The sequence below is a fragment of the Mobula birostris genome, chromosome 23 (assembly GCF_030028105.1).
Source record: "Mobula birostris isolate sMobBir1 chromosome 23, sMobBir1.hap1, whole genome shotgun sequence".
Lineage (NCBI taxonomy): Eukaryota > Metazoa > Chordata > Chondrichthyes > Myliobatiformes > Myliobatidae > Mobula > Mobula birostris.
Window position 1 is genome coordinate 29,724,753 of NC_092392.1, and position 25,462 is coordinate 29,750,214.

At 42.2% G+C, this 25,462-nt stretch overlaps 2 protein-coding genes across 3 annotated transcripts in view; one reads left to right on the forward strand and one right to left on the reverse strand.

Moving 5' to 3' along the window:
• hspa14 (heat shock protein 14) overlaps positions 1-9,433 on the reverse strand; it is a 31,913-nt gene extending 22,480 nt beyond the window's left edge. The window contains exons 1-4 of the mRNA XM_072241582.1: positions 9,322-9,433; positions 3,718-3,798; positions 3,558-3,640; positions 1,903-1,951 (exon numbers count right to left, since the gene is read on the reverse strand). Of these exons, the coding sequence (XP_072097683.1) occupies positions 1,903-1,951; positions 3,558-3,640; positions 3,718-3,798; positions 9,322-9,384 (276 nt within the window). The 5' untranslated portion in view covers positions 9,385-9,433. The remainder of the gene's footprint in view (positions 1-1,902; positions 1,952-3,557; positions 3,641-3,717; positions 3,799-9,321) is intronic.
• Positions 9,434-9,578: 145 nt separating this feature from the next.
• Positions 9,579-24,567, forward strand: cdnf (cerebral dopamine neurotrophic factor). Of its 2 annotated transcripts, XM_072241584.1 has the most exons (5): positions 9,658-9,748; positions 11,824-11,903; positions 18,359-18,508; positions 20,316-20,457; positions 24,291-24,567. In XM_072241584.1, exons 2-5 carry the CDS (start codon positions 11,868-11,870, stop codon positions 24,473-24,475), a joined length of 513 nt encoding a protein of 170 aa, XP_072097685.1. In that variant the 5' UTR covers positions 9,658-9,748; positions 11,824-11,867; the 3' UTR covers positions 24,476-24,567. The 2 variants fall into 2 exon arrangements, with proteins under 2 accessions (XP_072097684.1, XP_072097685.1); XM_072241583.1 differs by lacking the exon at positions 11,824-11,903 and having other exon boundaries at positions 9,579-9,748; positions 18,381-18,508.
• Positions 24,568-25,462: the final 895 nt, after the last annotated feature.

Here is a 25,462-nt window from a genome sequence, read left to right on the forward strand (position 1 = left end):
AGGGCACAGCCTCAGAATAGAGGGATACCCATTTAGAATGAAAATGAGGAGGGATTTCTTTAGCCAGAGAGTGGTGAATCTATGGAATTCATTGCCAATGGTGACTGTGGAAGCCAAATCTTTATGTATATTTAGGGCAGAGGTTGATAAATTCTTGATTAGTCAAAGCATGAAGGGATATGGGGAGAAGGTAGGAGATTGGGACTGAGAGGGAAATGGATCAGCCATGATGAAATGACGGAGCAGACTTGATGGGCCAAATGGCCTCATTCTGTTCCTATACTTCATCCCATTCACCTGAAACATTACCTCTGTTCACCTCTCCACAGAATGAATATTTCAAATACTTCCTGCTGTCAATTCAAATTACTATTATTTATAGTTTTTCTGATTTTCATCAAAATTCATTCTTCCCTCTTCATAAGGTGTGCTGATATTATGATTGATATGAGTGGGGGGAGGGTTGATGTTTTTGCTGCCACTTGTGCATGGGGGGGGGGGGGTTGGGGTTCTAATGTTTTCCAGTGTTCATTCTTTGGGGTTTTGTTTCTGTTCCAATAATGTCTGCGAAGAGTAAGAATTTCAGGATGTATACTGTATACATTCTCTGATATTAAGTTGAACCACTGAATATACAATGGATTATCTCCTTCCAAAGACTGAGACCTAATGTAACGACCAAAAACATAATACATTTTCCATTAGATTTCAAACCAATCTAAGAATATCCTACAGTGCGGTGAGAGGGAAGTCTCATCAAGGAATCAGAGTATGCAAGCAAAGAAAGCACCTACCACCTCTATGCCAATCTTTACATCTATCCTAATCCAATTTGCCTGCATTAGCGACATATCCTTCTATGCCTTACCTTACTAAATACCTGTTTAAATGCCTTTTAAATAGTGTATTTCTAAACAGTCAACTCTTCAGGCTGAGACCTGCATTGAGGAAAGGCCTCAGCCCATAATGTCAACTGCTTATTCTCCCCCATAAACACGGATTTTATTTATTTAGTGATACATGCAGAACAGGCCCTTCCGGCTGAAAACAGCCACACAACCCACTGATTTTACCCTAGTTTAGTCTCAGGACAATTGACAATGACCAGATTACCAACTAACCAATTCATCTTTTGGACTGTGGGAAGAAACCGGAGCACCTGGAGGATACACATGCAGTCATGGGGAGAATGTACTCCTTACAGACAGCACTGGAATTGAATTCTGATGCCCCGAGCTGCACTAACTGCTACATTATTGATGCTGGGTTTCATAGAAAGCCAAGCACAACTTATAGCGAGAAACCCCTCAAAGGCACAGCATCTCTCTGCCAGCTTACAATTTTATCTAAACATTCAAATCCTTGGTATTACTGTTTATGAGGATTTTTTGATAAAGCAGGTACTTAAGTAATGGACTTAGACACTCACATTATTGAACTTTCCATCATTCTTGCTGTTTTAAGAAGAATTTGAGAATCAAAGACAACTGCAATATCAGGATGTTTTACTTTTAAATTTAAAAACATGCTTTAAAATTAAAATAGATCACGAACAGCTTTCTGCCCCCTACCATCAGGTACCATAGTACGAGCAAGAACTATTAGGATGGAAAACAGCTTCCCCCCGCCCAGGATGTGAAAGAACTGATCTCATTGCACCACCCAGGTTTCATCAAATATGAAGTGCCAGTAGCGATATTCTGATTACTTTTTAAACTTGTGTCATAAGTACACTTTATTATTTGTGAATTTACTTGTGGTAATATTTCCTTATGTGTTGTGTGCAAGTTATATGTTCTGTGATGTGCATCTTGGTTCGGAGGAATGTTGTTTCACTTAGATGTGTGCATGTTTATGAGTGAATGTCAATAAACTTGAACTGGAATTTCTACACATACTTACCGAACACTTGCTTTCAGCTAGATGCTTCTGAACTTGAGGATCGTCAAAACTAACAAAAATTTTGAAAATATCTTAGAAAAGGGAGGTACGTCTTAATAATGAAATATAAAATTAATAAACATTTCTACTCTTTAAAACAATCTGATATTATAGGGTCTTCATTACAACATGTAAAAGATATTTACTGGACTAAGATATAATTACTGGATTTCAGTACGGCTGTGCTCACATAGATGGGCCAAGTCTTAGCAGAACTAAAAAATTAAAACATACTCCTGTTCAGATTATAGGCTCTCTCAGTACTACAACACCTTCCAGTAGGACATGCTATTGTCTTGTCAAATGAATGATCAAGGATCAACTTTATTCACCATTTACATTTACATGTATTAGGAATTTGCTGTGGTCTGTTGGTCAGGATGCAACATGCAACAAAATACAAGTATAAAGAATAAAGAATTACACAAAAAATAAAATTAGAGGTTAAAGTACAGATGTGGAATAAAATGTGTGTCAACACATAAATAGCAACATGTACTTATAATATAAGCAGCAGTATAAAAAGTGGTTTATAGTGTTTTTACAGTACAGTGACTGAGGTAATAGAGATGGGTGGGTGGGCTAACTAAAATGGTTGATCAGATTCACTGTCTGGGAGAAGAAACTTCTAAGAAGGCATGAAGTTTCTGTTTTAATAGCACTATAGTGCTTTCCAAAAGGGAGCTTTTAGAAAAGGCAGTTTGCAGGGTTGACAGCGTCCACAACGATTTTTGAAAAAAGTGTTGCTAACACTTCCTTCCTGCACCACATTCTCAGCCACACATTCAGCATTAAGGCTTCGTTATGTTTTAAAAATGCCATCATCAGACCTGTGCCAGGTCTGCTCCTCTTAATTATCCTGCAGACTATTTGGTGAGGACCAGATAGGACTGGGCTGGACTGAATAGATTCCTGGCTATATCACCCAGGCACACAGAAATATACCAACTACTTTAATTTGGAATGTGTGCCAGTTGCAAAATAGCCAACAACTTGATAACTTCAGAAAACAAAGTCTTCACTTCAGAGAAAGATTTATTTTTGGAAAAAATAGGGTCTCGTATAGCTCAACTATTTAATTAAATTTCTGTTTCAGATATCTAGGAGTTAAGATGAATTCTCTCTTTAGAACTGGAGGTAGTTCATATCGAAGTAGACTGCACCCGAAGTGGGCAGCACACAATGTCTGACTGAAATAGTAATATTATACTTTCTTACATAAACATGCACCTCGCACTTTATGTCAACCTGTCAATATTCGGGCCATGCCACTCAGGGACTTGTGCCAATATTATTCTGTGATTGTATGTGCTGGATCGTAACTATATGTGGACCAAAGTCCTTCATTCCCCTTCCATCCATGTACTTATCCAAACTTCTCTTAAATGTTGCAATTGAACCTGCATTCACCACTAACCCTAATTCAAAAAAATTCCCAAACATTATCTTCATATTCACTACAATGCAACCAGTCAAAAGCTAATCTAAAAAAGATCTAGTGTATAATTCTCACAATGCATAAGCATGTAACATTATTATACATTCCATAACTTCTTAGTGTATGTGACAAACATTTCACCAGCAATTACTACTGAAATAAGGCTATCTGTACTCACCATCTGCCAAGAATCTGTTTGACTTTCACAACAGTGTTTGTAGCATTTCTGATTCTGCCTTGCTTCGCAGCCAAGCCGACGACCTAATTGATAAACAAAATATTGGGACTTGCGAAGTTCAAAGTGCAGAATGTCAAAGTAGTAAAATAGTTGGGAATACCTTCTCATTTTCTCTGTAAGCAACAATTGCTGGAGTCACACGGTCACCTGAATCATTTGCTACAACGTCAGCCCGACCATCCTGGATAGAAATAAACACAACTTTTACATCACAGAGAAAATCTCGTGCTGTTCTTTAAGCACATACTTCTACCTGTTGAACTGTTCAAAGAAGATATAAATAGATAATTTAATAGTTTATCAAGCCATCTTCAAAACTTTAACATTCCTATAGTTGCCTGACTGGTTGTGTCTTGCAAAATTTGAACTATTTTATAGGGGATATTTCAGTCAACCAAGACTGATGAAAATCAAAATTATAGAGTCATAGAACACTACAGCATGCAAACAGGTCCTTCAGCCCATCTTGTCGGTGTCAAATTAATCTGCCTAGTCCCTCACCACAGCTCTCCTACCCAAGTACCTATCCAAATTTATTTTAAATGTTGAAATTGGACTCGTGTCCACCACTTCCGCTGGCAGCCTTTTCCCTACTTTCACCACCCTCTGAGTGAAGGGAATCCCCCTCATGTTCCGCTTTGAAAAGTAAAAATTTTTATTTCACATTTCCAGCATCTTTAGTTTTTTTTTTAAAGCCCTTCTATCTTCATTACCCTTTTCAAAGGTGCTAAGTCAATGCTGGTACAGACTGGTACATGATGGATCTAAAAACACACAAAATGCTGGAGGAACTCAGCAGGTCAGGGAGCATCCATGAAGGGGAATAAACAGTTGATGTTTCAAGCAGAGACTCTTCATCAGGACCATATTTCCCTCCACGGATGCTGCCTGACCTGCTGAATTCCTTCAGCATTGTGTGTGTGTGTTGCCAAGATATCCAGCATCTGCAGAATCTCATGTTTGTGGTGGATCTAATGCCCTGTTGCCGTGTTGCATGCCTCTAAATAGAACTTGTTGTTCTGAAACATCAGGTCACAGTTCAATATACTGGTTCCATTAACAATAAGACCACAATCTTGTGGTTTGGAGGCTTGTGCACCTCAATGACCCAGAGGGCTAAGTTGGCTGGAGCCAAAGCTTTATGCTTTGGCTCTTGGTAGAGTCACCCATACCAAACAGGTCAAAAGATAAGAGGCCAGAGTAAGAGTGGTCCACTGTCCTCCAGGTTTGAGGGTTCAACTCGGGGCTAACAACCCTGACTGGTCAAACAAAACTGTTACGGAAATAGCAATGAATAGTCCTTCAATATCTGCAACATCAGAAGACTAACACGTGTAAAGAATCATCACATCCAATCCTTCAATATCTGAGTGTGATGGTATTCTTGAGCCTCCAGCCGGGACTTTCATGGCTGACAGTAGTGAAAACTGAGAGGAGGCTGCTGGCACGATGAAGACCACCACCAGAAATGGAGCACCTTCATTGTTGCCCTAAACGCCAGCTGTGTAATGGGCAGCAAGTATTACCGATAATGTTAGTTGCTCATGACACTGGGAAATCATCTTAGCAGTGCTGAACAACTTTGCACACAGCTGCAGGCTTTGCATGACCAGACCAGGAGACAGGATGTTGATTAAGTAATTTACTAAACACTGCTGACGTGTCACACTAACACCATAAAAACACTGTAGATGACTCTCTTGCTAAGAGAAAAATCTTCACTCATAACTCAAAACACTCAAAATTCAGGACATCAAGAAAATTTAGGAGTCCTTGATTCTTGGAAACATGCAAATATTTTTATTTTATTTAGAGGTACAGCCCTGCATAATAGGCTTGACCAACTAACCTGCTAACCCCGTACATCTTTGGAATGTGGGAGGAAACCCAAGCTTTCATGGGGAGAATGTACAAACCCCTTACAGGGAGCAGATTTGACCTGGACCGCTGATGCTGTAATAGCATTATGCTAACCAGTACGCAAATGCTCCTACCAGGAAAGGCCAGCATGGACAGACTGGGCCAAAGGGCTTATGGGCAACATGGCAGTGTGGTGGTTAGCATGACGCTATTACTGCTTAGGGCATTCCGGAGTTTGGAGTTCAATTCCACTGTAAGGAGCTTGTAATCCTCCACAAATGTCTCGATGTATGCTGGTGATATTAAACCTCATTCTGGTTCCTCTGGGTGCTCTGGTTTGCTCCCATATTCCAAAGATGTACTGGTTAGTAGGTTAATTGGTATGACAGGGTTAAATAGATGGGTTGTTGGGCAGCATGGCTCTTTGGGCCAAAACAGTCTGTTCCACGCTATATAAGTAGAGAAATGTTTTCCACACTGAAAACTTCCAACCAGATGTGAGATCAGGTGTAGGCCACCAGGCCCTCTCAAGTCTTCTCCTGCATTGAACTGCAACAAGAATTGAGGTCAACATCAGATCAGCCACAGGATTATTGGCCAGTAAGACAGGGTAGTAGGATACTGCGGTCCACCCCTGCTCCTTGTGAACTTCTGTTCTTATTTTCACAACGAAATTATTCATCAACACGAGAGATTATGCAGATAACATACACACAAAATAATGGCAGAACTCAGCGGGCCAGGCAGCATCAATGGAAAAGAGTGAACAGATGACGTTTCGGGCCAAGACCCTTCATCAGGACGATCTTACTTTAATTGGTGAGAAATGGAGTTGGTCATGGGCTCATGTCTGTCTTCTGGCTTTTTGGCCTCCAGCGTGCACACTCAGCTCCAAACCTCACCGAACTCCCTCGGAGACAGAAAAGCTCCAGTTTGCTCATTTGGCCCCCAAGACACACCATCAGAATGTAAATCACAGGTTCCAATTGCACACATTTAGTAGCAAAATCATATTTGAAAGAAGTAAAAGTAGTAGTTTGTCACCAAACCATACAAGGGAAACATTGACTAAACCTTTGGTCAGCTAGACCACTAACACAATTTTTTTTAAAAAACCCTCCAGATAAAAGTGATGGTAAGACTTTCAACTGAGAATTTCAGAGTTTGGGGCTTAAATTCGGGGAAGTATGGGTGACTAAGCAAGAGAAGTCCAAGGCTCTTACAGCTGGAGAAAAGTTTCAAGTGTCTTGATGAAGGGTCTCAGCTCAAAATGTCAACTGTTAATTCCTTTCCATACATGCTGCCTGAACTGCTGTGTTCCTCCAGGGCTTTGTGTGCATTTCAAAAATGGGAACAAGACTGGAAATATTTGTAAGAAAGGGTGAGCATTATAAATTGAAGCCCAGCTTCATCAGACACTACTGTGTGTCAGCACGGACAGGGATAACAGAGATAACTGTCTAGCTAAAGAAATTCCTCCTCATCTCTGTTCCAAAAGGATGCCCCTCTATTATGAGGCTGTGTCCTCTGGTCTTGGACTCTCCCACTATAGGAAACATCCTCTGCGTATCCACTCTATCAAGTCCTTTCACCACTCAGTAGGTTTCAATGAGGTCACCCCTCATTCTTCTGAATTACAGTGAATACAGGCCCAAAGCCATCAAACTCTCTTCATTTGACAAATATCTAATCAACCAATCATGTGGCAGCAACTCAATGCATCAAAGTATGCAGGTATGGTCAGGAAGTTCAGCTGTTCAGACCAAACATCATAATGGGGAAGAAATGTGATCTAAGTGACTTTAGTGCCAGATGGGGTAGTTTAAGAATCTAAGAAACCGCGGATCTCCTGGGATTTTCATGCACAACAGTTCCTACACCAGATGTTCCCATCCGTTTTTATGCCCCAGGTTGGGAACCCTGGCTCTAGACTTTACAGAGAAAAGTCCAGTGGGCAACAGTTCAGAGGGTGAAAATACTTCGTTAATCAGAGTGGTCAGAGGAGGAGATAGACTGATTCAAGCTGACAGGAAGGTGACAATAACTCAAATAACCTCGCATTACAACTGCACAGCTGTAAAAAATTTGCAAAAGTCCTTTGATGACATATGGAACCTCTTCAAACTCCTAATGAAGTAGAGCCACTGCAGTGCCTTCTTCATGTTTGCATCAATGTGTTTGCCCAGAACAGATGATCTGCGGTGTTAGCACCGAGGAACTTCAATTTTTGAAAGTGAAGTCCAAGTTCTGAGACCAAGTATGCAAACAACCTGCTCAGTTCAGACAGGTACCAAAGCTCAAGAATATGTACCATATGCTGTAGGACCCCACTGTTTTCAGACTCTTGAATGGATAAGTTGAGCTCATCACTTCATAAATCTGGCACACCTTACTTTCTACCTGCTCCGTACTTTCCATGTAATTGAAACATTTTATATTATAGCCTATCCCTTGTACGCTCTCAAAGTTCTGAAGTTGTGAAATGATTTGTATAGAGGTAAATTAAACAAGGTTTTTCCCCACTGTTCCTCAGTATATGTGACAATAAACTAATACCATCTGTTTGCAGAGCCCAGTAAGACCAGCTGATAACCGAGGGGAAGTGGGAGGGCAAAGAGGCTGTTGAAGGATTGGGAACCACACTAACTAGTGGTTAACGCAACACTATTACAGCTTAAGGCAAAGTTCAATTATGACACCATCTGCAAGGAGTTTGTACATTCTCCCTGTGACCTCTGGGTGCTCCAGTTTCCTCCCACATACTGGTTAATAGCCTAATTGGTCATTGTAAAATTGTCCTGTCATTAGGCTAGGGATAAACAAGGGGCTTGCTTGTTGGTCAGAAGGGCCTGTTCTACATTGTATCTCAACATTAAAAAAAAAGGAAATCACAGACACTTACAGGAGCTAGAGATTCTACTTCACCAGGAGCCTGAGGAGATTCAGTATGTCAACAAAACTCACAAATTTCTATCAATGCACACTGATCACTCTGACAGGCTGCACCACAGCTGGGTGTGGAGGCTCCAATGTACAGGATCACAAGAGGCTGCAGAAGGTTGTAGAATCAGCCAGATCCATCACAGGGATAATCCTCCCCACCATCGAGGGCATCTTCAAAAAGCAGTACCTCAAGGAGGTTGGCATCAATCACTGAGGACCCTCATCATCTGGGATACGCCCCCTTCTTACAGACATCAGAAAGGAGGTACAGAAGCTTGAAGGCCACGCTCAATGATTTAGAAACAGCTTCTTCCACCCCAGCATCAGATTTCTGAACGGTGCATGAAGATGAACACTAAATTTTGAATTTCAGTGGGTTAACTTACTTAGGAAGCATAGCACGTAAATCAATTATGATATCAGAGGCAATGATGCAACACATTGATGCAATCGTGCAGAAGGGCTCTACTTCATCAGTTTGAGAAGATTCCATTGTCACCAGACACTTACAACCTTCTAGGAAGGCTCCAATGCAGAGGATCGCATGAGGCAGCAGAGGGACATAGAGTCAGCAATTTTCGTCACGGGCACACCCCTCCCCACCATCAAGAGGGGATGATAGAGCTCGAAAAGTCTAATAAACCGGCTGTCAGTAGAGCGGGGAGCGCAGAGGGCCAGACACCATGGGCATTTACAAGAACATTTAAAGCGCTGTCTACGTGGTAGGCATTTGCAGGAGTCTTGCGGCCTCATCTCTGGGCACGTTGTACAATCAGCCAGCTGTGATGGACCGCATGTTACCCCACCACCCGCCGCAGTACAGCCAGGGCCCCAGGAAGGGTGGGAGGTTGAGGTCCAAGGGCTCTGGGGTGAGGAGCGTGGATTGACGGTCCGCCAGTACCTTATACACCGCTACACAGCTACTAGTGCCCCCCAAATGCACCCCAATCGCCGCCATCTTCATAGTCCCCAACACAGGCCGCGCAGCACTCCGGGAATCCTTTGGGATGACTTCCGCACCGACCAATCGGAATCGGGAGAAGCGCGACACCACATGCTGATTGGCTGACAGGTCACCAATGGACGGGTGGCGGGCGAAGGAGTCGGCATTTCTATTGAAGGATTGTCGACCAATGGCAATGGACTGAAGGGGTATTATTTCTGACTCTAACGTCACTTCCTACCGTTTCCCCGTTGTTGATGCTCGGTGGCGATGCGGACGCAGCCCCGATGGGTGCCGGGTGGTGGTTCGATCCCGGCCGTGCTGCTTCTCCTCACGGTGTGGGCACCGCTGCTACCCGGCGCCGTGGGGCCGGAGCCGTGTGAAGGTGAGCAGCGGGCCCGGGACCTGGCATTCCCCTCGCAGTCATCCTCCTTACCCGTGAGCCAGCGCCTCCCGCTGGAGGCCTTGCCTCTGTCCCTTTGCTCTCCCATACCACCGTCTCTTATCACCCATCTACCTACTCTTCTGTTCCCTATCAGCCCCCGGAGCCCTCTTGTCCCATCCCAGCAGCCCACTGAACCCACTTTACTGAGCACTCTAATACTGGGGGAGGTGGGGTATTCCCCATACACTGTTTGTTACAGTGAAGTCCATTTTCTGGGTGTGGGTTTAAAAGCTTCTCAGTAATTTGTCCAACACCTTCACATAAAACTTTGCTACACGTGGGAACTTGCTGTGCGTTTCCTACCTTACGAGATAAGACTGCATTTTTGAAGCGGCACGGCGGCGTAGTGGTTGGCATAACACTTGTCAGTACTGTTGACCCGGGTTCATCTTCCGCCGCTCCCTGTAAGAAGCTTGCATTTTCTCGCTGTGACCGCATGAGGTTTCCTCCGGGTGTTCTGACTTCCTCCCTCGTTCCAAAGATTGGTGGGTTAATTGGTCATTGTAAATTGTCCCCTGATTAGGCTAGGATTAAACTGGGGATTGCTGGGTGGTGTGGCTTGAAGGGCTGAAAGGCTTATTCTGCTATATGCAATACATAAATAAATAAACTTTCAGATTTCCTTTAAGAGATGTGTAAAGCATTCTGGTTCAGTTTGCAAGATGCTGAATACAAATACCAGATTGATTATTTTTGCACCCTGTGCTCCCCCCCCAAAAAAAAAATACTCCCAGCCTTGGCTTTCCTTTTAAAATGGCTGCCAGGGACAGGGCTTACGTGAAATAATATGTCTGGGTATTGTGGTTTCTTTATTAATGAGAATTCTTTCCCTAAGAAAAAAAATTGAGAATCACAACCTCCACTCTCACTAACTTGCCCCCAACTCACCCCACCCATCCTCCTCACTAACTTAATGGTTGGGAGAGTACAAAATTTTCAGAATCAGGTTTAATGTCATTAGAATATGTTGTGAAATTTGTTGTTATGTGGTAGCAATAAATTGCAGTACATAAAAAACTGTAAATTATAGTACATATACATTTAAAAAGTTAAATGAGTGCAAAAAGACAAAAAAATAGGCAGTGTTCATGGGTTCAATGTCCATTCAGAAATCGGATGGCAGAAGGGAAGAAGCTGTTCCTGAAACATTGTGTGTGTGGCTTCAGTCTCCTGTACCACCACCTTGTGGTAGCAATGAGAAGAGGGGATGTCCTGGGTGATGGGGGTCCTTAATGATGGATGCTGCCTTTTTGAGGCATCACTCCTTGACATTGTTCTACAATTTAAGTTGCCATTTAAAGTGAAAATGCTTAATATTTTATTGATCTATTGAAAACCTAGCTGTACAGTTGAGTAAAGTTCAATGTGGTGGAAAGTCAGTAAAGCTGTAAAATATAATTCATTGCGTGTCACAGTGCTGGAAGTGTCTTGAAGTGACAAATTAATTCTACAGTATGAGAGATTTGATTTGTCATCTACACAGTGCAATGGCAGACTTGTAGCAACATAGGCACGCAGCGTCAAATAAGCAACATTCGCAAGGAAAAAAAACAAATTACACACAATTTTCATAAGACTAGCACAATTAGAACAAAAACATCTATTTTAGAGCAAAGTGGTTATAATGTGGCTACACTTTAGTTCAAGAACCAAATGGTTGAAGGGAAGTAGCTGTTTCTGAACCTGGTAGTGTGGGACTTCAGGCTCGATGGGAGCTACTAGAAGATGGCGTGGCCGTATGGTGGGGATCGTTGATGGATGCTACCTTGAGATAGCACCTCCTGTAGATGCCACTGGTGGTGGGGAGGGATGTGGCATGTTGGATTGATTCCATTCAACTCTGAAGGTCCTAAGATTCCTGCACATATGAATGTCTGTACCAGACCCTGATGCAAACAGTCAGGACATTTGTAGATTGCTTTGTACCAGTGCGATGTACTGTACCTAACGCTAACACAGTGTTTGCTTGTTGCTGAATTATGCAAATAACTGTTCTAAACCTGTTTGATTTTAAGCATGTTTAGCACACAAGCAGCAAAGATCATGAAGACTGGCTGGCATGCAGCAAGTGATACATTATAACATTTTGTACATGGTGAGTGTGTACGTGACATTTTGATTATTATAAACCAAGCTGCTGGGTATTGCTCTAAATGGTGTGATTCTACATTCTTCTGGGAATTGTTTGCAGTCTGACCTAACCTTGATTGCCTCCAAATGTAAGAGTTTTCTTGAGTTAAAATGTTTGTGGTGTCTTTCTGCAGCCTTCAGTTATTCTGTGTTTTTGATATTTTCATTTATGGGTCTTGCAGTGTCTGTGTTAGTCTGCATCTTGCTATGTAAGTTGCTTAAAGTTGAAGGATAATTTGTGAGGTCCAATATTGAAAACAACAACACAGACATAACACATATAATTACAATAGCAGAAAAACGGACTTACAAAAATAAAAATTACATCTGTTTGTGATTGTTTTTCTGCTATCAGTCCTGAAGAAGGGTCTTGACCCGAAAAGTTGACTGTTTATTCATTTCCATCGATGCTGCCTGACCTGAGTTCCTCCAGCTTTGTGTGTGTGTGTGTCGCTTTGGATTTCCAGCATCTGCAGAATCTCTTGCATTTATAGAAACCAAGAACAGTTATCAACTTTATCTAATAGTTGGCATTAGTGCACAAGTGTGTTTTTATTCAAATGTATTTTATCCAAGCTCCTTTAATAGTCCTTGTACGTGCGCATGTTGGTGACCTGACTGCGCGCATTTTTACTGCTGTTGTTTGGAGGAAACATTGAGGTTAAGGAATCTTGTGTGCTGAATATACCGTATATGAGAGATGCTGAGTTCCACGTTCGAAAAGTTTGAAGCAGGTGCTTGTCAAGACAGTGGTTGAGCTGGTTATCTTTCAAAATCCTGCACCGTTTGGAGGGTAGCCAATGAGTGTTGTATAAGAACGGAGCATGAGACAAGGGAGCATAATTCGGCCATTTGGCCCATCAAGGCTGCTCCGCCATTCCATCATGGCTGATTTATCGTCCTTCTCAACACCAATCTCCTGCCTTCTCCCCGTAACCTTTAACGCCCCGATTAATCAGAACTTAATACCCTCCACTTCAAATATACCCAATGACATGGCCTCCACAGACATCTGTAGCAATGAATTCCACAGATTCACAGTTCACCTCACTAAAGGAGGGACGAAGCCAGTGAAGAGCTTCTGATGTGTAGACTAACATCAGCAGCAAGGAGACTACTGGGAACTGTAATGAAAAATAACTTAGGAAAAGCATAATCACCAGAGATTCATGTATGAGGATTGTTTTGAGGACAAGTAATATATTTATAGAGCTCTTTTCATACAAACGAGGCAGTTCAAGGTGCTTTACAATGGAATAAAAGTGCAAAATGAGAATAAAATATAAAAATAAACATGAAAGTAAAAGGCAAAGGTATTATTTAAAATCAAAGTTAAGTAAATAGATTTTGAGCTGGCATTTAAAAGTGTCAACTGAGTCTGCATCCCTTATAGTTTGAATTCTACAGTTTAGGAGCATAGTTTAAAGAAAAGCTGACTCATCAATTATCTTTTGAGGAAGATTGTTTAAATTTAAGAGACTGGTGGAAGAAGACCTGAGAACTCAAGCAGGATAATAAAATGAAAACAATTCTGTATTGTACTCTAGTCCCAGACCATTAAGTGCTTTAAAAACCAGTGAGAGAATTCTAGAAGATACACGAGACCAATGCAGAGTAGCTAGTACAGGAGTGATATGTTCCCTTATCCTGGTTCTGGATGAGTTAAAATTTGTCAATAGATCGCTTGACTAGATAAATAGCTGAATCTGGGTATAGCTCATTTGGATTTCTGTCAATGTCCCACACATGGTTGCTTGCCATGGTTATGGAGCATGGAATTGTCATGTTTTAAGAATTTGTTAATTCACAATCTCTCCCAAGTCCCACTGCAAAACAGCATGCCAAAATCTCTCACCGTTTAAATAATCTGATCTTCAATTTTTCCTTCTGAAGTGGAGGACCTCATATTTACCATCATTGTGCACCATCTGCCCACTCACTTTATCTATATCCCTCTGCAGACTCTGCACAAATTACTTTACCAGTCTATTTAGTGTTATCAGCAAATTTATATGTGCTGTGTTCGGTCACCTGCTTTTGTACATTGCAGACAGGCCCACCTATTTAACCCAAGCCCAATCACAGGACAATTTACAATGGACCAATAAACATATTGACCGGTACGTCCTTGGACTGTGGGACGAAACCTATGTACCCACAGGAAGGATGTACAAACTCAAGAGTACGCTAGAATTTAACTTCTAACTCTGGCGCCCCGAGCTGTAATTGTGTTGCAGTAACCACCGTGCTGTTGTGGCGCCAAATCGATCATGTGTATCGTGAACAGCTGTGAGCAGTGTCTACACTGTGACACTCAGCTCACTGCTTTGTCAAAAACATTGTTCTCTCTGAATAACAGTCGATAGCTGCCTGTGACTTGAGTACAAAAGTAAAAGTGTGTTACAAGTAGAGTGGGACCTGACCTTGTACTGTGTGCAGTCTCGGTTCCTTTGCCTAACAAACGTTGCCCATAGGTAGTGTCACAGTTCATCTGATGCTGTAGAAGGGGAGACTACTGGCTGTTTTCTAAAGTTTAGAAGAATGATGCATTATTAAGAGTTCTTACAGGACCTAACAGGAAGGATGATTTCCCTGGCTGAGAAGTTTAGAACAAGGGGTCACAGTCCCTAAATATGAACTAAATCATGTAAGATTCAGAGGATAAATTTCTCCATGGAGAGGTAATGAACCTTTCACTGCACTGGAGGGTTCATTTGAAATCAAAACTCATAAATTTGGAATTGGTTTATTGTCACATGTACCAAGATACAGTGAAAATCTTGTCTTGCATACTGTTCATATAGGTCGGATCATTACACAGTGCATTGACCTAGAACAAGGTAAAACAATAACAATGCAGAATGAAGTGTAAAAGCTTCTGAGAAAGTGCAGAGCAGATAAATGATAAAGTGCAAAATCATAAGTTAGATTGTGAGGTCAGAAGTCCATCTTGTAGTACTAGAGGATCATTTAAGGGTCTGATAAGTGAGGTTGAGTTGTCCCTGAGCCTAGTGGTATGTGCTTTCAGACGTTTGTATCTTCTGCATGATGGGAGCCCAGCAAGAAGAGAATGTCCAATGTGGATGGGGGCCTTTGGTTACGCTGGCCGCTTCACTGAGGCAGCGGGAAGTGTAGGTGGAATCCACGGAGGGGAAGCTGGTTTCTGTGGTACGCTGAGCCGTGTCCACAATTCTCTGCAGTCACACAACTAGAGACTAAAGGGATTGAGGATGTTGGGGGAAAGAGGAGCTGAGGTTGAAGATCAGCTGTGACCTTGATGTATGAAGCTTTGAAAGGCCAGGTTCAGGCATTGCTACTCTGCCCTAATATACCTGCAGCACCAGGCTCCAAAGTACGTTCCCTCCTCCATTTTGCATTTGTTTCAGGAATCCCTCCAATCCTTTAGTGACTTTACATGCTCTAGTGTCATTGCTTAAATCCTTGCTGGAGATTTCCAGCATCTGCGTACTCTCTTGTGATTTTGTGCTGAGAACATTCCTATTTGAGACTATCATTTATCATCTGGGCTGAAAATATTATTTTCTGAGTGACAATTCAAATCTAGATTGATATTTCACAATAGTCTTCTAGTCTAATCCACAATAATTGATGAATTTACTTATCCTTAATAACGTGTGTTTATTAGAAATAAACCTTTCATTGAATATTGAGAAAGAAAAGTCTGTTATGATGGGGATGACAATAATTTGTCATGTTTGATGAGGTATTGAAGAAATATTTAATTGACTAATTGCCTGTTGTTTCTACTAATTAGAGTCATAAAGCACAACAACACAAAAACAAGCCTTTCTAATCCATCTAGTCCGTGCCGAACTGTTATTTTACCTGTCCCACCGACCTGCACCTGGACCATTGCCCTCCATTTTGTTCCCCTTAAGCATTTCACCTATTAACCTATGACCTCTTGTTCTAGCGTCACCAATCCTCAGCTTTTAGTTTTTCTAGTTTTTATCTAGAAAACTAAAGTTAAAACACAGGAAAAGCAATTTGCGTTGACTTATCCTAAGTCACGGTTTTTCAGCTGGCAACCACGGTAGCATAGTGGTTAGCAAGACTCTATTAGAGCTCAGGGCTTTGGAGTTAAATCTGTAAGGAGTTTGTGCGTTCACTCTGTGACTGCGTGGGTTTCCTTTGGGTGCTGCGGTTTCCTCCCACAGTCCAAAGATATACTGGTTGGGAGGCTAATTGGTCATTGTAAATGGTCCCATAGTTAGGCGAGGGTTAAGTTGGGGGTTGCTGGGCGGTGCAGCTCGAAGGGCCTGTTCCATGCTGATCGCTAAATAAATAAAAATAAATTGTTTATCCCAATTTTCCCAAATCTCTATTTCACTTTATACACCTCTCCAACCTAATCTTAAATGTTGACTAAGTGTAATCTGACCAGAGTTTTGTAAAGCTGCAACATTACTTCGTGACTCTTAAACTCAATTTCCCCACTAATCTTGAACCAGTTACCTCACAACTTTAGAGAACCCTCTTGCTCTAAGTGTCCTTTGTATAATCTGCATCTTCCTCCATTTCAGGAAACGCTCTGCCCCCAACCCTAATGTATATTGTTTTGTAGCCTACATTCTAACAAAACCACTCCACTTTAATATACTATGAGCTTGTATACTAAATTACTCTGTACTTTCAGACCAAAACCACCCCACCTTCAATTCAGACCCTATTTACTGCCATTTTTGTTGTTCTGGATTTCCAGCATCTGCCAAATCTCTTGTGTTTATCATTTGTTGCTATCTTTCTTTGAAAATTTACTAGTTTTATTTTGTTCCTTTATCTTAACAATAACTTTTTTTACTTGACTTGGTGATAAAAGCTTTGATGCACCAGATGAATTTAAGATATTGGAAACTAATAATCAGGAATAGATAAAATTTCTCTCACAGCACAGTGAAGACAGCAGATTCTTCTGAGATGCCGACTTTTGTCAACTGGTTAAAAGACATTGGGAAAGTTCAGGCAAATTGCAAATTAATGTTGGCTGTAAGAAAAATAGCATTTGTAATAGACATGGAGACTCCAGATCTGTTGTCTAATTTTAAAGATTAGCTATGAAAATAACTGAGAATAAAAGGTATAAACCAGAAGATTCGGCTCTCACCTGACCAACTCCCTCAATGTTTCTGCAGACTGCATTTCACTTATTTAGAGATACCGCATAGAACAGACCCTTCCAGCCCACCGAACCGCACTGCCCAGCAACCCACCTATTTAGCGCTAACCTAATCTTGAGACAATTTACAATGACCAATTAACCTCCTAACTGTGGGAGGAAACCCAATCGCACATGGGTAGAAACTTAGAGGGTGCTGGAATTGGACTCTGAACTCCGACGCTCCGAGCTGTAATAATGTCATGCTAACTGCTATATTACCGAGGCACTCTATGCATATAGAACATGCACCATTACAGCACAGTACAGGCCCTTCAGCTTATGATGCTGTGCTGAGCCTTTAACCCACTCTTAAGATCAATCTAATCATTCCCTCCCACGTAGCCCTCCATTTTTCTATTGTGTACAGTCCAAATTAATGAAAGCCTGTGGTGTGGCTTTGTTTCTCTAAAGCAGTTGACAAAGGTTCCACACAAAACTCAAAGTAATGGGTAGAGCTTGGCTCTGAACAAGGAATTGTCTAATTGATAGACTCAGCAACAAGCGGTGGTACAGGTACTATCAAGGATAAGTATTAGGCTGCTCCAAGCATCATTGAAGATACACTCATCTGTAGCATTTTCATTATTTAGAAGGATAAGCTTTATTTGTCACATGCACATCAAAGCTTTTGTTGTTAGTGTCAATGACCAACACAGTCCATGGATTGTGCTGGGAGCAGCCCACGAGTCCTGGTGCCAACATGACATGCCCACAACTCACTAACCCTAACCCTGTTTTACACCCTGCCTCACCCGTGGAGTTCCTTTAGCAGATTTTTATTCTACAGTCCAGAATTTCAATTTTCTATAATCACTTCAAATTGTAATGACAGTTTTGGATGTTTAACCCAGGAAATGATGGATCTTTTATGTCAGTGAAACGGGGCTGCTATGACTAAAAAAAATCAAAACATATACATATTATAATTATTTCTGGTTAGTTTCTTAACACATAGCCGGCTGGTGGCATAGTGGCATCAGCACTGGACTTCGGAGCGAAGGCTCCCGAGTTCGAATCCAGCCGGCTCCCCGGCACGCTTTCCATCTGTGCTGGATTGAGCATCGAGCTAGCAACTCAACCTCGTTTAAAAAAAAAAGAAATTGCCTGCTACAGAAACATCAACAGCAAAAAGTTGATGGCCTATGCTCTCTCGTGAGTTTAAAAGGCAATTTTTCTTTTTGTTTTCTTAAAGCATGTATTTATTATGGTGAATGTTTTGATGCTGGTATTTTTCTTTCAAGCTTATTTTCCCCTCCCATCCAGTGTGCATTGGATTTCTGGAGAGATTTTACAACTATTTGAAGGCACAGAATGTGGAACTAACACCTGCACTTGTGGCAAAGGAGCTGATGCTAATGTGTGAACACACCAAAGGAAAGGAGAACCGGCTGGTGAGTGTCAACAGTGTTTCCTATTTACAGGAAGCCATTAATTAAACTGCTGCTGAAAAGGGTAAGGTGCAAGGCAGGTGTTAGAGTGGTGCAAGAGTTGGTCTCTTAAGCCCATCATCCCTACTGGGGCCTCTGTCCTGGGCTGGTAGAAGATTGATGGGCCCTGTGGCTTCTGCTTTCACCTCGCCACATCATCCATCTTCGAGGCAAAGATCCTTCCTCTCCCAGGGATGAGGTCTTCGGAGTCAGAATCAGGTCTAATATCAAATAAGAGAAAATCTGCAGCAGCACACACAGAATGCTGGAGGAACTCAGGCAGGATCTATGCAAAAGGGTATAGCCGACGTTTTGGCCCTTCTAATGAAGACTCACAATAATGAAATACAGTTACTGACTTGTCTTTTTTTTTATAGCTGCATTAATATATGTTGTGAACAGATTAGATCCTCAGAGTTACTAACACCCAGGGACTTGAAATTGCCCACTCTTTACATTTCTAATCCCTCTGACTGGCTTGTGCTCCCTCATCTTACTCTGTTTGTAGTCCACAGCCAGCTCTTTGGTCTTACTGATGCTGAATGCCAGGTTGTTGCTGCGACACCACTCAACTAGCTGGTATATCTCACTCCTGTACATCCTCTTGACGCTATCTGAGATTCTGCCAACAATAGTTGTATCATCAGCAAGTTTATAGGTGGCATTTGAGCTGTGCCTAGCCACACAGCTGTGGGTGTAGAGAGAGTAGAGCAGTGGGCCAAGCACACACCCCTGAAGTATGCCAATGTTGATCGTCAGCGAGGTGGAGATGTTATTTCCAATCCGCATAGACTGTGGTTTTCTGGTTAGGAGTCACGGATCTAGTTGCAGATGGAGTTTCGGAGGCCCAGGTTCTGTTGCTTATCGATTAGGAATGATGGTGTTGGGCCGGCTGGTGGCGTCATGACATCAGAGCCGGACTCTGAAACGGAGGTTCCCGGGTTCGAACCCAGTCGGGGCCGCTCCCGAGTACGCTTTCCATCCGTGCCGGGTTGAGTGTCAAGATCGCAGCTCGACCTCGTAAACTAAAGGGAAAAATACTGTGAAATGTCTGTGTGAGGAGTGGCGTGCCACACAGTCTCTCTCTCTCGCTCCGCGCCTTGTAAAGGCATGAAAAAGACATCATCCCGCCAACATCGCACATGCGCAGACACACACGCCAAAAAAAAAGGAATGATGGTGTTAAACATAGAACTGTAGTCAATTAACATCTTCCTGACATGGGTGTTTATATTGTCCAGGTGATCCAAGGCCATGTTGAAAGCCATTGTGATCATGTCTGCCGTAGACCTATCGTGGCAATAGGCAAACTGCAGTGGGCCCAGGTCCTTCCTGAGACAGGGATTCATTCTAGACATGACCAACTTCTCAAAGCATTTTGTCACAGTAGACCTGAGTGCTACATAGCATCCATGCCAGGACCACCACACTCAAAACCAGTTACTGTCTCTGAGCAGTAAGGCTGCTCAGCACTTCCACCCACTAAACCACCCCACCACACCCTCAACCACAATTACTTTATCATTACCTGCCAGTCACTCCTGTGCCTAGTGTCACCTTATGGACAGACAATATGTATATAAGCTATCGTATGTATTTATATATTTTTTATCGTATTCTTTCTGTACTTTTTTTTGTGCTCTGTTGGATCTGGAGTAACAATTATGTTGTTCACCTTTACACTTGTGAACTGGAAATGACGTTAAACGGTCTTGGATGTTGAATTTGTTGTGGCAGCGTGCATGACCATGTGTAACTTTACCTCCAACAGTGCTACTATATCGGAGCAACGAGTGACGCCGCCACGAAGATCATGAATGAAGTAGCCCGTCCCATGAGTGCCCATGTGCCTGTACCGAAGATCTGTGAGAAGCTCAGAAAGACAGATGCTCAGATATGCGAGCTAAAATACGGTACAAATTTCAGTTTCTTCCTTCCATGCATCATCTTGAACATCGGCTTTATCCTTCGTGGTGTGTGTTCCTACAAAACTATACCCCATGTCTGGTTCCTTGTCCTTCTGGGATTGGACTGTGTTCAAGTTCACGTTTATTGTCGTTCAACCATACACAGTCAGAGTCATAGAACACTACAGCACCGAAGCAGGCCCTTTGGCCCATCTGGTCCATGCTAAACCATTTCAACTTCATTGTTCCATTGTCCTGCAACTATGCACATGTTTACAGCTAAACGAAACAGTTCCTCTGGAGCCAAGGTGCAAAATACAGTACATTCAGTCACACGCGGCACGTATAGTTATGATCCAGCACAGTCACTGTTTAACGTTAGCACAGGACCCTGAGTCACAGGGGCTGAAGAATGACAGGTTGACATAAAGTGCGAGGTGCATATTTATGTAAGACAGTGTCATGTTATGATAATAAATCAAGCAGTCATATGTGAAACAGCAGCAATAAAAGTTTAGGTGTGCTTATTATCGAAGTGTGTTTATACTATATACAACCTTGAGATTCGTCTCCTTTCAGGCTGTCACAAAACAAAGAAACACAATAGAAGCCATTTAAAAAGACCATCAAAGACCCAATGTGCAGTGTGTTAAAAGCTGAAAAGTGCCGAGTGCAGGATGAGAGTGAGTCTGAGGTGGGGCGGTGGTGTGGGAGGGGCATGGCAGGGTATTTGGACAGAGTACATGTGTGCTGAGTGGCAGCAGAGTGTTAAGAAATCTAACATCCTGGGGGAAGAAGCTGTTACCCCAGCCAAACAGTTCTAGTTCTTGTGCCAACAGATGGCAGCTGGTCAACAAGATCAAAGCATTGCTTGTCGTTGAGGTTAAAATTCATACTTGCTCTGCAGGAAATGCTGGCATAGAACTTCATCTAGAAATAAACTCTGGAACTAAGTCCTTTTCATTTTACAAAAAAAAAGAAACTTTGTGAACTTGCCTCAAACTTTGGGCTGCCACAAAATTTAAATTAGAACTATACGCGTGAGGTTTGTGACAAGCCTCATGGCACAGTAGCGTAACACTTTACTGCATCAACGACTGGTTCAATTCCCACCGCTGTCTGTAAGGAATTTGTAGGTTCTCCCTGTGACCGCGTGGGATTCCACTGGGTGCTCCAGTTTCTTCTCACATTCCAAAGATGTATGCTTAGGGTTAGTGAGTTAATGTTTTGTGGTGATGCTGTGTTGGCACCAGAAGCATGGTGACACTTGTGGGCCGTCCGGCACATCCTGGGAATGGGTTGGTCGCTGACACAAATGATGCATTCGCTGTATGTTTTGATGTACATGTGGCAAATAATGCTAATCTCTGTAAACAGAATTTCCAAGGAAATGCTGTAACCTGTGTCATGTTCTCCATCTGTTGCTAGGGAGAAGTGCTCCTCACAGCAGGAGCTTGATTCATTCAGGATATGGCTGAATGACTCTTGGGAATTTCAGCTGCATTGTTAAAGGGAGTCCCTTTCAGTTGGTTCAGCGATTAGCTTCATCTATCATGTATACTTCAAAACATTCAGTCAAATGCATTGTTTGCATGAAGTCAAATCAGCAAGGGTTGTGCTATGCAGCCCCCAAGCATCGCCACACTTCGGGTGCCTATGTAGCATGCCCACAACCAATGTTCCCTCAAATTATTTTTTTTTAAGTGGCTGCATGGATCAACCATTGCTCTGACGTGGAATTTTTCACACAGCCTGAAAACTGCAGCTCTCGATTATTAACATAATATAGAAGAACATTCCAGCTGCATGGCAACGAAGGCAATGTGGGTGAGAGCATTTCAGCTACTGCGTGGCAGCTTAGAGGGACCAGTGTCCACAACTCACGAAACTTAGCCGTATATCTTTGGAATGTGGGAGGAAACCGGAGCAAGCCTATGTGATCATGTGGAAACGTACAAACTCCTTACAAACAGTGGCAGAAATTGAACCTAGACCGTAAAGTGTTACGCTGACTGCTACACCACCGTTCTGCTGTACCGCTGATGTGTTGGTTTGGGAAGATGCCATTCTTGGTTGGTTTACCTGACAATGCTGAAAATATTTTAACTGTGGATCCGTTCACACAGCCAGCAGTATTGGCAATTAAAGTTCAAAGTAAATTTATTATCAAAGTATATATATGTCACCATGTATCACCCTGAGATTCATTTAGATCAGGAGTTCCCAAACTGGGACCCACAGGCCCCTCAGTCAATGGTTAGGCTCTATGGCATAAAAAAGGTGGGAACCCCTAATTTAGATGGTTGAGGGGAAATAACTGTGTCATTAAAGGGCAGAATCGTGAAGTAGGTTAGATACACAAGGGAAAACAAACTGAACAGTGTTCACAATGCCTTGTATAACCAGACATTCTGTCTAGTCCACAGACTTACCGATAACAAAATATGTTTGGCCAAGCTTGCTTCATTCTCCCATTCCAACAACTGTCTGTAACCTCAGTCCAACAATGGTAACGTGACTGTGATGGGGAAGCATTTTCTTGGTCATTGAAGCTGTTGTGAGCCATGGGCCATTTGCTGGGGGGCATTGATAAGACGATCGTCAAATGCACCCCTCCAGAATTTTCAGTAATTACACACCTGTTAAAGTCTGGCATTATAAAGTGGATGTGAGCATTTTGTTCCTAATTTGTTTAAATTTTAATTTGTAGTTTTGTTTCTAACTTAATGATACACCAACATAATTCTAGCCCTGCTTGTCAAAGTATGTTAAGTGTTTGTGGTATCTTATTACTGTTTACACCAGTGATTTGTAGTTGAGTGCTGGAATTCATGGATTGAGTGTGTGTGGGCTACTGTACCCACACTGTTTTGTCATAGTACTTGCCTGCCTTTTGCTGCAGTGCGGGCCCCTTGGCCCATGATGTACCAGCCTGTTAAACTCCTCCAAGATCAATCTAACCCTTCCCTCCCACATAGCCCTCTATTTTTCTGTCATCCACGTCCCTGTCTTGAGTTTCTTAAATGCCCTACCACACACACACATCACTGTGTAGTTTAAAAAAAACTTACCTCTGATATTCACCCCCCCCCCACCCCCCAATACTTCTATTTCAGCTTTGGGGTAAGTGTCTTCGGCTGTCCACTTGATCTGTGCCTCTTATCTTGTACCCCTCTATCAGGTCGCCTTTCATCCTTTGCTGCAAAGGGAAAAGCCCTCAGCTGCTCAACTGAAACAAGTTCTCCAATCTAGGCAGCATCCTGGTAAATCTCCTGCACCCTCTCTAGAGCTTCCACACCCTTCCGAGAATATCGTGACCAGAACTGAACACAATCCAAGTATGATCTAACCGAAGTTTTATAAGTTGCAAGGTTAGCTCGCAGCTCTTGAATTTAGTCACCCAACTAATGAAGGCCAACACATCAGACACCTACCTAACCTCGTTATCAGCTTACACAGCCACTATGATGTGGACCCCAAGATCCCTCCGATTCGCCTCACTAATGAGGATGCTGCTATTAACCCTGTATTCTGCCTTCCAGTGTGACTTTCCAAAGTCTACATATCACTTCACACTTTTCCAGATTGAACTCTATCTGCCACATCTCAGGCCAGCTCTGTATTCTATCAATGATCCCGCTGTATCTTACGACAACCTGTACTATCCACAACACCATCAACTGTCATGTCATCTGCAAGCTTATTAACCCACCCTTCCAGATCATTTATAAAAGTCACAAACAGCAGGGCTCCCAGAAAGGAACATCACTGGTCAATGACCTCCATGCAGAATGCGTTGAAATCTTAACAGTAAAATTGTCTTCCACTTTGCCTTGCAGATAAGAAATTGGATTTGAATAAAGATGAACTATCCAAACTGAGAGTGGCCGAGCTGAAGAGAATTCTGGACAACTGGGGAGAGAAATGCTTAGCCTGTGCGGAGAAAATCGAGTTTATCAATTTAATCTTGGAGTTGGCTAAAATGTACAAGTCTGATGAACTGGATTTGAACTCTGATCTATAAAGTCTCTGTGTATTATAAATCTGAAACACACCTGTTCATTGTAAATAAATATGCTGTAGAGAACATTCTATAAAGAAAATATTTCAACTAAATTGCCTGAGTTACATTATTGACCAGTTGGAATATCTTCTCTTCAAAGGTTTCAAAGGTACATTTAATGACAGAGAAATGTATACAATCTACTAGGGGTGATTGATAAGTTTGTGGCCTAAGGTAGAAGGAGATGAGTTATTAACTTCAAACTTTCTGCATAGTCACTCAAAGCATTGAACTGCACGTGCATGTAACGAGAGCTGTATAACTCATCTTCTTCTACCTCAGGCCACGAACTTATCAATCAACCCTCGTACATCCTGAAATTCTTTCTGTTTGCAACCATCCACAAAAACAGAGGAGTGCCCCAAAGAATGAATGACAGATAGAACCCCAATGATGCCCTCCCACGCATAAGCGGCAGCAAAGCAATGATCCCCCCTCCCAACCAGCAAAAACATTTCTGCAAGATGCAAGTGTTAAATTTTTACCAGTTACTGCAAACAGTATGCATTCTGTATTGCTGGAAGCAACTCCATTCCCTATCAAACCTGCATCCATCCATCAGGTATTGTGCTTGTAGTTGGGCTTAAATGAGGCATTTTTTAAAACAATGAGAGTAAAGCTACTTGTGATCTCCATTAAAGACTACAGTGGGGAATTGCAATGTTGATTGCCTTCCATGGCTGTTGGATTAGGTATTTCAGTCCTTTTGATTGTACAACTGGCCAAGAAAACCCTAGGCCTTTTAAACTAATGGTAGGTTAGAACAGAGATGAGGGACTTCTTTACCCAGAGGGTGGTGAATCAGAATCAGGTTTATTATCACGGGCATGTGTCATGAAATTTGTTAACTTAGCAGCAGCAGTTCAATACATAATATAGAAGAAAATAATAAATTACAGTGCATGTATGTTAAATAGATTAAAAATTGTGCAAAAAAACATTTTAAAA